Source organism: Salvelinus namaycush, chromosome 20, assembly GCF_016432855.1.
Source record: "Salvelinus namaycush isolate Seneca chromosome 20, SaNama_1.0, whole genome shotgun sequence".
Taxonomy (NCBI): domain Eukaryota; kingdom Metazoa; phylum Chordata; class Actinopteri; order Salmoniformes; family Salmonidae; genus Salvelinus; species Salvelinus namaycush.
Window position 1 is genome coordinate 37,846,252 of NC_052326.1, and position 12,676 is coordinate 37,858,927.

Sequence of the window (12,676 nt, forward strand, 5' to 3'; positions counted from 1 at the left end):
CTCCCACCGGCTCAGAGACTGAGCCCATGCAGCTGGGAGGTATTCGCATCTCGACTAAGGAGAGGGAACGGAGAATCACCAACCGCCTTTGCCTCTATTGCGGTTCTGCTGGACATTTTGTTATTTCATGTCCAGTAAAAGCCAGAGCTCATCAGTAAGCGGAGGGCTACTGGTGAGCGCTACTACTCAGGTCTCTCCATCAAGATCCTGTACTACCTTGTTGGTCCATCTACGCTGGTCTGGTTCGGCTGCTTCCTGCAGTGCCTTGATAGACTCTGGGGCTGAGGGTTGTTTTATGGACGAAGCATGGGCTCGGAAGCATGACATTCCTCTCAGACAGTTAGGGAAGCCCACGCCCATGTTCGCCTTAGATGGTAGTCTTCTCCCCAGTATCAGATGTGAGACACTACCTTTAACCCTCACAGTATCTGGTAACCACAGTGAGACCATTTCCTTTTTGATTTTTCGTTCACCTTTTACACCTGTTGTTTTGGGTCATCCCTGGCTAGTATGTCATAATCCTTCAATTAATTGGTCTAGTAATTCTATCCTATCCTGGAACGTTTCTTGTCATGTGAAGTGTTTAATGTCTGCTATCCCTCCTGTTTCTTCTGTCCCCTCTTCTCAGGAGGAACCTGGTGATTTGACAGGAGTGCCGGAGGAATATCATGATCTGCGCACGGTCTTCAGTCGGTCCAGAGCCAACTCCCTTCCTCCTCACCGGTCGTATGATTGTTGTATTGATCTCCTTCCGGGAACCACTCCCCCTCGGGGTAGACTATACTCTCTGTCGGCTCCCGAACGTAAGGCTCTCGAGGATTATCTGTCTGTTTCTCTCGACGCCGGTACCGTGGTGCCTTCTTCCTCTCCCGCCGGAGCGGGGTTTTTTTTTGTTAAGAAGAAGGACGGTACTCTGCGCCCCTGCGTGGATTATCGAGGGCTGAATGACATAACGGTTAAGAATCGTTATCCGCTTCCCCTTATGTCGTCAGCCTTCGAGATTCTGCAGGGAGCCAGGTTCTTTACTAAGTTGGACCTTCGTAACGCTTACCATCTCGTGCGCATCAGAGAGGGGGACGAGTGGAAAACGGCGTTTAACACTCCGTTAGGGCATTTTGAATACCGGGTTCTGCCGTTCGGTCTCGCTAATGCTCCAGCTGTCTTTCAGGCATTAGTTAATGATGTACTGAGAGACATGCTGAACATCTTTGTTTTCGTTTACCTTGACGATATCCTGATTTTTTCACCGTCACTCGAGATTCATGTTCAGCACGTTCGACGTGTACTCCAGCGCCTTTTAGAGAATTGTCTCTACGTGAAGGCTGAGAAGTGCGCCTTTCATGTCTCCTCTGTCACATTTCTCGGTTCTGTTATTTCCGCTGAAGGCATTCAGATGGATCCCGCTAAGGTCCAGGCTGTCAGCGATTGGCCCGTTCCTAAGTCACGTGTCGAGTTGCAGCGCTTTCTCGGTTTCGCTAATTTCTATCGGCGTTTCATTCGTAATTTCGGTCAAGTGGCTGCTCCTCTCACAGCTCTGACTTCTGTCAAGACGTGCTTTAAGTGGTCCGGTTCCGCCCAGGGAGCTTTTGATCTCCTCAAGAAGCGTTTTACATCCGCTCCTATCCTTGTTACTCCTGACGTCACTAAACAATTTATTGTCGAGGTTGACGCTTCAGAGGTGGGCGTGGGAGCCATTCTGTCCCAGCGCTTCCATTCTGACGATAAGGTCCATCCTTGCGCTTATTTTTCTCATCGCCTGTCGCCATCGGAACGCAACTATGATGTGGGTAACCGCGAACTGCTCGCCATCCGCTTAGCCCTAGGCGAATGGCGACAGTGGTTGGAGGGGGCGACCGTCCCTTTTGTCGTTTGGACTGACCATAAGAACCTTGAGTACATCCGTTCTGCCAAACGACTTAATGCACGTCAAGCTCGTTGGGCGTTGTTTTTCGCTCGTTTCGAGTTCGTGATTTCTTATCGCCCGGGAAATAAGAACACCAAGCCTGATGCCTTATCCCGTCTCTTTGGTTCTTCTGTGGCTTCTACCGACCCCGAGGGGATTCTCCCTGAGGGGCGTGTTGTCGGGTTGACTGTCTGGGGAATTGAGAGACAGGTAAAGCAAGCACTCACTCACACTGCGTCGCCGCGCGCTTGTCCTAGTAACCTTCTGTTCGTTCCTGTCTCTACTCGTCTGGCTGTTCTTCAGTGGGCTCACTCTGCCAAGTTAGCTGGCCACCCCGGCGTTCGGGGTACGCTTGCTTCTATTCGCCAGCGGTTTTGGTGGCCTACTCAGGAGCGTGACACGCGCCGTTTCGTGGCTGCTTGTTCGGACTGCGCGCAGACTAAGTCAGGTAACTCTCCTCCTGCCGGTCGTCTCAGACCGCTTCCCATTCCTTCTCGACCATGGTCTCACATCGCCTTAGACTTTATTACCGGTCTGCCTTCGTCTGCGGGGAAGACTGTGATTCTTACGGTTGTCGATAGGTTCTCTAAGGCGGCACATTTCATTCCCCTCGCTAAGCTTCCTTCCGCTAAGGAGACGGCACAAATCATCATTGAGAATGTGTTCAGAATTCATGGCCTCCCGTTAGACGCCGTTTCAGACAGAGGCCCGCAATTCACGTCACAGTTTTGGAGGGAGTTCTGTCGTTTGATTGGTGCTTCCGTCAGTCTCTCTTCCGGGTTTCATCCCCAGTCTAACGGTCAAGCAGAAAGGGCCAATCAGACGATTGGTCGCATATTACGCAGCCTTTCTTTTCGTAACCCTGCGTCTTGGGCAGAACAGCTCCCCTGGGCAGAATACGCTCACAACTCGCTTCCTTCGTCTGCTACCGGGCTATCTCCGTTTCAGAGTAGTCTTGGGTACCAGCCTCCTCTGTTCTCGTCCCAGCTCGCCGAGTCCAGCGTTCCCTCCGCTCAGGTTTTTGTCCAACGTTGTGAGCGCACCTGGAGGAGGGTCAGGTCTGCACTTTGCCGTTACAGGGCGCAGACTGTGAGAGCCGCCAATAAACGTAGGATTAAGAGTCCTAGGTATTGTCGCGGTCAGAGAGTGTGGCTTTCCACTCGTAACCTTCCCCTTACGACAGCTTCTCGCAAGTTGACTCCGCGGTTCATTGGTCCGTTCCGTGTCTCTCAGGTCGTCAATCCTGTCGCTGTGCGACTGCTTCTTCCGCGACATCTTCGTCGCGTCCACCCTGTCTTCCATGTCTCCTGTGTCAAGCCTTTTCTTCGCGCCCCCGTTCGTCTTCCCTCCCCCCCCCCCGTCCTTGTCGAGGGCGCACCTATTTACAAGGTACGGAAGATCATGGACATGCGTTCTCGGGGACGTGGTCACCAGTACTTAGTGGATTGGGAGGGTTACGGTCCTGAGGAGAGGAGTTGGGTTCCATCTCGGGACGTGCTGGACCGTTCGTTGATTGATGATTTCCTCCGTTGCCGCCAGGGTTCCTCCTCGAGTGCGCCAGGAGGCGCTCGGTGAGTGGGGGGGTACTGTCATGTTTTGTCATTGATTATCATGTCTTGTCCCTGTGCTTCCCTTCTATTCGTTTCCCTCTGCTGGTCTTATTAGGTTCTTTCCCTCTTTCTATCCCTCTCTCTCCCCCTCCCTCTCTCCCTCTCTCGCTCTCTCTCTCTATCGTTCCGTTCCTGCTCCCAGCTGTTCCTCATTCTCCTAACTACCTCATTTACTCTTTCACACCTGTCCCCTATTTTGCCCTCTGATTAGAGTCCCTATTTCTCCCTCTGTTTTCCGCTTCTGTCCTTGTCGGATCCTTGTTTGATGTTTGCTGTTCTGTGTCCTTGTTCCGCCCTGTCGTGTTTTTGCCTTCTTCAGATGCTGCGTGTGAGCAGGTGTCTATGTCAGCTACGGCCTGTGCCTTCCCGAAGCGACCTGCAGTCTGTGGTCGCGTCTCCAGTCGTTCCTCTCTACTGACGAGAGGATTTCAGTTTTCCTGTTTTGTATTTACCTAAGATAATATCCAGGAGTATCGTTTTTGTTTAAGACTGGAATAAAGACTCTGTTTCTGTTAAGTCGCTTTTGGGTCCTCATTCACCACCATAACAGGGGGGCTAGGGTCAGTTGGTTATACCTGGAGTACTTCTCCTGTCTTATCCAGTGTCCTGTGTGAATTTAAGTATGCTCTCTCTAATTCTCTCGTTCTCTCTTTCTTTCTCTCTCTCTGAGAACCTGAGCCCTAGGACCATACGTCACGGCAAACCGGGCATGATGACTCCTTGCTGTCCCCAGTCCACCTGGCCTTGCTGCTGTTCCAGTTTCAACTGCTCTGCCTGCGGTTATGGAACCCCTACCTGTCCCAGACCTGCTGCTTTCAACTCTTAATGATCGGCTATGAAAAGCCAACTGACTTTTATTCCTGATTATTATTTGACCATGCTTGTCATTTATGAACATTTTGAAAATCTTGGCTCTCTCTAATTCTCTCCTTCTCTCTTTCTTTCTCTCTCTCGGAGGACCTGAGCCCTAGGACCATACGTCAGGACTACCGGGCATGATGACTCCTTGCTGTCCCCAGTCCGCCTGGCCTTGCTGCTATTCCAGTTTCAACTGTTCTGCCTGCGGTTACAGAACCCCTACCTGTCCCAGACCTGCTGTTTTCAACTCTTAATGATCGGCTATGAAAAGCCAACTGACATTTATTCCTGATTATTATTTGACCATGCTTGTCATTTATGAACATTTTGAAAATCTTGGCTCTCTCTAATTTTCTCCTTCTCTCTTTCTTTCTCTCTCTCGGAGGACCTGAGCCCTAGGACCATACGTCAGGACTACCGGGCATGTTGACTCCTTGCTGTCCCCAGTCCACCTGGCCTTGCTGCTATTCCAGTTTCAACTGTTCTGCCTGCGGTTATGGAACCGCCACCTGTCCCAGACCTGCTGTTTTCAACTCTTAATGATCGGCTATGAAAAGCCAACTGAAAATTATTCATGATTATTATTTGACCATGCTTGTCACTTATGAACATTTTGAACATCTTGGCATAGTTCTGTTATAATCTCCACCCGGCACAGCCAGAAGAGGACTGGCCACCCCTCATAGCCTGGTTCCTCTCTAGGTTTCTTCCTAGGTTTTGGCCTTTCTAGGGAGTTTTTCCTAGCCACCGTGCTTCTACACCTGCATTGCTTGCTGTTTGGGGTTTTAGGCTGGGTTTCTGTACAGCACTTCGAGATATTAGCTGATGTACGAAGGGCTATATAAAATAAACTTGATTGATTGATCATCACGCTCAACCTCACGAAGGGTTATTGGCAGGTGCCCTTAGCTCCTGAGGCATTGTTCCTTTACAAGAAGCTGCCCTTTGGGCTGCACGGGGCCCCGGCCACCTTCTGGAGGTTGATGGACCGGGTTCTACGACCCCATCGGGAGTACGCAGCGGCATACATTGACGATATTGTGATCCATGGGAGTGACTGGGAGACACATCTAAACCAGCTGAGCGTGGTATTACAGGCCTTACGGGAGGTAGGGCTAACAGCAAACCCAAAGAAATGTCGGCTCAGCCTGCGGGAGGCTGAGTATCTGGGGTACACGATCGAAAGGGGATGTGTCAAACCCCAGGTGAAGAAAGTGGAAGCGATTCAGGACTGACCGATCTGACCAGGAGCCGTCTGCCCTCCCAGGTGACGTGGGCCGAGGAGACGGAAAAAGCCTTCCAGGACCTAAAGGGAGCACTGTGTTCTGGACTCGTGCTGGTGACCCCGGACTTCTGCAAACCACTGGTGGTACAGACCGATGCATCCGATACAGGGGTGGGTGCCGTCCTATCACAGCTACAAGAAGGTGAGGAACACCCAGTCATGTACATTTGCCGGAAGCTGTTGCCACGGGAACAAAGATATTCCATGGTGGAGAAAGAATGTCTAGCGATCAAGTGGGCGCTGGAAACGCTGAAGTATTACTTATTAGGATGACACATCACACTTGTAACAGACCATGCACCCCTGGTTTGTATGTCATGGAATAAGGACAGTAACGCCCGGGTCACCCGCTGGTTCCTATCCTTACAGCCTTTTGCTTTCTCTGTCATCCACAGAGCAGGTGCAGCCCATGGAAATGCCGATGCACTCTTCAGGAGGGATGATCTAGGGAGTTGGACCGCCCCTCCCTTTGGGGCAGATGGCAGGGAGAGATGAGGGGAGTGGTTATTGAGGGGAGATATATTGCAGCCCACTGGCTCCACCCCTGAGCCTTATATGGACTTCCTGCCCCAACAAGGCGAGTCTGTGGGTCATTAAGCCAGGGAGTGCTTGGGGATAAAAGAGGAAGCAGCCTGCACAAAGAATGGGAGAAAAACGTGCGTTATGAAGAGTGGGAGAAGAGAGAACAATATCTGTGAGATTACCCGTTGTGACCTGGACTGTCGGATTACCTACCTTGTGTACCGAACCGGATTAGCTGAGGACCCGAGTTTTAGGATTACCCCTGGAGAATGGAACGGACAACGAGAACGGCTTGTGGACTGTGAAGTAATTGGTGAATTCCCCCTACTTACCCAGTGTACCAAAATCCTTAATGAACTCCCCGTTTGCATTCTAGTTATGCTACTGGTGCATGTTTTGTTATTGAACTTGGTGATGTGGATACCCTACACCCTTGAGCCTGCTACAGTATGTATCGTTTTTTTGTGTGCCCTAGGGCAACGGTGTCTAATGGAATTTGTATTCGTGGTCCTGGCAAATGGATCTTTTTTGTAACACCATTATTTTTGTCTTACTGAGATTTACTGTCAGGCCTTAGGTCTGACAGAATCTGTGCAGAAGATCTAGATGCTGCTGTAGGCCCTCCTTGGTTGGGGAAAGAAGACCCAGATCATCAACAAACAGTAGACATTTGACTTCAGATTCTAGTAGGGTGAGGCCGGGTGCTGCAGACTGTTCTAGATCCCTTGCCAATTTGTTGTTATATATGCTGAAGAGGGTGGGGCTTAAGCTGCATCCCTGTCTCGCCCCACGGCTCTGTGGAAAGAAATGTGTGTTTGCCAAATTTTACATCGTTTGTCGTATGGTAATTTGATAAAAAGTCCATTTGACATTTGCTCAGTACATTGTTTTCACAAGTCTGTTGTTAAGGAGTTGACGGGGAGATTGGAGGAGAGAGTTAGGAGAGAGCTGCTGTGTTGGTGAATGAGGCACGACATTCGCCCTACGGAGCGTGTCCTCAGGTTAATGTCACCTGAGTCAGCTCTCCATACTCGTCCTGAGGTGCGTGCTAGCCGTCTGATGAAGACTGTGCCAGCCCCATGCACCAGGCCTCCAGTGCACCTCCCCAGCCCTGCACGTCTTGTGCCAGCTCTACGCTCTAGGGCGCCTCCACAGCCCGATGAGTCTTGCGCCAGCTCTGCACACTGTGACTCCGGTGCGTCTGCAAAGCCCAGTGCTTCCTGTGCCAGCGTTCCGCTTATGCCGGGCGAAGTTAACCATCCAGCCAGGACGGGTTGTGCAGGCTCTACGCTCGAGACCTCCAGTGCGCCTCAACAGCCCAGTGTATCCGGTGCCCGCCCCACGCACCAGGGCTCCTGTGTTTCTCTCTAGCCCGGTGAGTCCTGTGACTGCTTCACGGACCAGGCCTCCTGTGTGTCTCCCCAGCCTGGTGAGTCCTGTGCCTGCTCCACGGACCAGGCCTCCTGTGTGTCTCCCCAGCCTGGTGAGTCCTGTGCCTGCTGCACGAACGAAGCCTCCAATGATGATCCATGGCATGAAGCCTCCAGTGATGATCCATGGCACGAAGCCTCCAGTGGTGATCCATGGCACGAAGCCTCCAGGGATGATCCATGGCACGAAGCCTCCAGAGATGATCCATGGCGCGAAGCCTCCAGAGATGATCCATGGCGCGAAGTCTCCAGTGATGATCCATGGCGCGAAGTCTCCAGTGATGATCCATGGCACGAAGCCTCCAGTGGTGATCCATGGCACGAAGCCTCCAGTGGTGATCCATGGCACGAAGCCTCCAGTGGTGATCCATGGCACAAAGCCTCCAGTGATGATCCATGGCACGAAGCCTCCAGAGACGATCCATGGCACGAAGCCTCCAGAGACGATCCATGGCACGGAGCCTCCAGCGACGATCCATGGCACGGAGCCTTCAGCGACGGTCTCCAGTCCAGAGCTTCCAGCGACGATCCCCAGTCCGGAGCCTACAGCAACGGTCCCCAGTCCGGAGCCTCCAGCGACGGTCCCCAGTCCGGAGCCTCCAGCGACGGCCTCCAGTCCGGAGCCTCCAGCGACGGCCTCCAGTCCGGAGCCTCCAGCGACGGTCCCCAGTCCGGAGCCTCCAGCGACGGTCTCCAGTCCGGAGCCTCCAGCGACGGTCCCCAGTCCGGAGCCTCCAGCGACGGTCCCCAGTCCGGGGCCCGCAACGAGGGTCCCCAGTCCGGAGCCTGCAGTGACGGTCCCCAGTCCAGGGCCCACAACGAGGGATCCCAGTCCGGGGCTCGCAGCGAGGGTCCCCAGTCCGGGGCCCGCAACGAGGGTTCCCAGTCCGGGGCCCGCAACGAGGGTGCCCAGTCCGGGGCCCGCAACGAGGGTCCCCAGTCCGGGGCTCGCAATGAGTTGTCCCTAGTCCGGGGTCGGCGACGAGGGTCCCCGCACCAGAGGCGCCACCAAAGTGGGGTGAGGTGGAGTGGGGTCTACGTCCCGCGCCAGAGCCGCCACCGCGGATAGATGCCCACCCAGACCCTCCCCTATAGGTTCAGGTTTTGCGGCCGGAGTCCGCACCTTTGGGGGAGGGGGTACTGTCACGCCTTGACATTAGAAATCCTTTTTTATGTCTCTTTTTGGTTTTGTCAGGGTGTGATTTGAGTGGGCATTCTATGTCCTTTATTTCTATGATTAGTTTTTCTATGTTTTGGCCGGGTATGGTTCTCAATCAGGGACAGCTGTCTATCGTTGACTCTGGTGGAAATCATACTTAGGCAGCCCTTTTTCTCACCTGTGCGTGTGGGTAGTTGTCATTGTTAGTGGCACTATAGCCCTGTAAGCTTCACAATTGTTTATTTTATTTCTTGTTTTGTTGGCGACATTCTAAAATAAATGGAAATGTACGCTCACCACGCTGCACTTTGGTCTCCTTTCGACGACGGCCGTGACACACATCTCCATTTTGGATAGATAACTCTTCATGTTGTTTGTTTAGAGTTTTCACATTTTCCCAATTTTCTCTCTCTCCTTTCTCTTTATCCCTGACTCTGTCTCCTCTCTCTCTCTCTTTTTTTAACTAACTCACTAACGTGTCAACAAATCATTCAGGCAGTTCCAGGCAGAGCACTGTCCCATAAAGGAAACGAAAGGTAGCTGTCTGACTTTCAGCAGCACCAGACATGCTCCTGTTCCCCTCCACTGTAGGTAGAAAGTTGGGTTCCCCCTCAATAATCTGGTCCTTTTCTATGTTTATCAATCTTCACAGCCTATAGATGTGTTGTACTATATACCATTGTCATGCTTGGCCCCACTTTAAAGGGAACAGGCATGGATGGGCCCTTTGTTAGTCAGTGTATGGTAAATGACTTGATGCACAGTGCCAATAGAGCTGAATTGAACTGAATGCCTGCTTTTACTGGGGAAGTCAACAGTCTGTCACTCCTCTTCTTGAACTTTATTGTGGGTGAACTGTGTTCTCTCTCTCTCTCTCTGAGGAATTCCTCCAGGAAGAACAGGCCAGTCTCCTCTCTCTGTTTGTCAAGAAAATGTCCCTGTGGAAGAGACTCCCTCATCTCTGAAAACCCAGTCCTGTCTCAACCCTCCCCTAGAGCCCTCACCCAATCTTCTCATCTACTCCCCTCAAACACTCTCACCCTCCACAGGGTCTGACTCCTTCAAGGACAAACATCTTTTACACACATCCAACCACCAAAACTCCTATCACTCCTCTAACCCATCACCAAACCTCCAGTTCACCTCCATGCCCACACAGACAGTGTGTATTAAACAGTTAACAGCCACCCCAGGCCTCATCAGGTCACTGAGTTACTGGCCTTCCCTTCAATTAGCTGCATTTTACAATGAGGTCAAGAACGCTCGCTCGCTGTGTGTGTGTGTGTGTGTGTGTGTGTGTGTGTGTGTGTGTGTGTGTGTGTGTGTGTGTGTGTGTGTGTGTTCTCAGAAGGTTGAAACCAGGCACAGAACAAGAGGACATGGAGAATAACTCTTATCACCCTCAGTGGCATCATTACTCACAAGGTGGGTTGTCACAATGGATCTCCAAACTTGATTCTAAGACTGATCCTAAGGCATGGGTTGCGAGGTCGCTGTTTGTTACTACACCAATAAATTACAATATCCATCCGTACCTTTGCCACCTAGGTAATTTGTTTGACCGGACCTTCTCAAATAGTACTTACCCCTGACTTAGTCCAACCTATGACACTGCAGCTCAGTGAAATAGAGGTCTCAACAGGTGAGCAGGCCATGGGGCTGTTTGTTAAAGGTGAGCCTGCTATAACCACTCTATGGGCAACATATGGCACCCTATTCCCTTCATTCATTAGGGGGGCTGGTCAAACGTAGTGCACTATATATGGAATAGGGTTTCATCAGTGATTCCAGCTGTGATAGATAGATTTAGAAGAGAGAGCTTGCTTTCTGCAGTAGGTGAACTTAGATCATATGTGCATTCATATGTACTCATATACAACCTTACATACATGCGCACACATACACACACACAAGGCTTCACAAACATACATATGACCATGCATGAATGTAAACATGCACAATCACAGAAAAAAGAATACAGACGACAGAAAACAGTTAGCCTTTGCACCAATCAAAATGTTGCACATACTTTTTTGTATTATTTCAAATGGTTTAATAAATATATCCCTCCGTTTACCAGAACCTTAGATGCATGCATACACACCCCTCTCTCATGGAGTCCACATGGTCTCCGCTGTCATAGCTAGAGTTGCAGTCCAAACGTCACAAAGGATTTAGAGCAGAATGAAGACAGACCTACCTCATTGCTGACTCCTCCATGATCCCCGTGTTCTCTCCGTCCTTTCTATATTTCTCTCTTCTACTCTGAGTAGACTCTGTCTGGAAATGCAGTCTGCTCTGCCCTCTCTCTTTCAACTATTTTCTCTTCTCCCTCTCACCTACTCTTCTTCTCTCCCTCTCGTTTATCTTCCTCACTCTTCCCTCCACTCTAACTCTATCACTTGTTCACTCCCCTCTCTCCGTCTACAGTAACTCTCTCACTTTCTCTTCTCTCCCTCTTTACTCTCTCTCTCCCTCTCTCTTTCTTTCTCTCTTTTTCCCTCCTCCCTCCCCTTTCTCTTTCTCTCCCTTCCTCTCTATCTCTGTGTGCACACAGTTGACTCAGAGCTAGGGTACTGGGGCCAGTATGAGTGGAATTTAAATAGGGGAGAGAGTAGAAACAATCATTTATTTGCGGCTAATATATTTTCTCTCTCCCTGAGCTGAACTCGTGCACACATATGGATTACATTCCCAGGGGAGCAGCCGACTGGATTTATGCATCACGCTCTTTCTCATCTTTCTCTCCGTCAGCTCCTTCCCTCACTCGCTCCCTCCCTCTGTTCGGCCCTGTCTGCTCCCTCACTCCGCCGCCTCGCCTCCACCTCATTTCCAATCATTAACTTTTGTCACAGTGCCAGTCGCCAGCTTAACCCCTTCAGTTATCCCCCCTGTGCTCACCCACCCCAAACACTCAACCCGACCCACCCCAAGACCACCCATAATCATGTAACCTTCATAACTAAGACAGGACACACACACACACACACACACATACACACACACACACACACACACACATAAAATCTATGTGGGACTGTGCTGATGCGCTCCTGAATGTTACATAACGGCACAAAGCAGGACTCAGAAAGCTTGATTGAATATCAAAAGTTAATTAATAGTGCTCATATTATATGGACCGAACTGGGGTATGTGTATTCCACAGGTCGTTGGAAGCTCCCAGACCGACAGACCGATAGACCGACAGACCAACACACCACTAATGCATAACATACACCCCTCTCTACTGTTTCACACTTTTCTTCATCTATCTGCCTATTCCTGTTCCACCTCCCTTCTTTTCATCCATCGTTCGACTCCTTCTGTTCCACCTCTGTCTTCCTTTTCATCTCTCTCTCCTCTCTTCTCCTCAGAGATTTCAGCTGTGCTATGTCAGTTTCATCCCTCCTTCACTTCATATTTTATTCAGGGAGGGCATGGAGAGTCAATAAACTAACCACACCTATCTCAGCAAGACTTCTATGCCTGATGCTGCATGCACAGCTTAGTCTTGCTGGGCCGGAACCAATCAGAACCAACGACCAAGCTGTGGCAAGAAACATTAGGGTGGTCACTCACAATACAAAACAATGTAGAGCTCTAATCTTGTAGATTCTGTCTCCACTTGTCATTACCATTATACAAACTCTTCCTCAGCCCTATCCTCCTCATCAATCACTGTGGTATCTCTGATAGGACAGTGGAGAGTAGTGTGGGTAAGTGGACACTGCTAAGGCCTTAGTGTTATTCCATTTGTTTTTCCTTTAAGAGATACAACACAAAAAGACTCAGCAGTGCTATTAGAGAAGGGCTCTCATTGCTGAAGCCCATTTTCCAACCTTCACCATCTCTATCTCTCCATCAGAATGATTCACTATATGACTTCTGTTGTGTTCTGCTTCATTCACA

At 50.6% G+C, this 12,676-nt stretch overlaps 1 protein-coding gene across 1 annotated transcript in view; it reads right to left on the reverse strand.

Moving 5' to 3' along the window:
- LOC120064798 (pleckstrin homology domain-containing family A member 6-like) overlaps positions 1-11,163 on the reverse strand; it is a 167,425-nt gene extending 156,262 nt beyond the window's left edge. Inside the window, exon 1 of the mRNA XM_039015398.1 lies at positions 10,968-11,163. Coding sequence (XP_038871326.1) covers positions 10,968-10,987 — 20 coding nt within the window. The 5' untranslated portion in view covers positions 10,988-11,163. The remainder of the gene's footprint in view (positions 1-10,967) is intronic.
- Between the last annotated feature and the right edge of the window lie 1,513 nt (positions 11,164-12,676).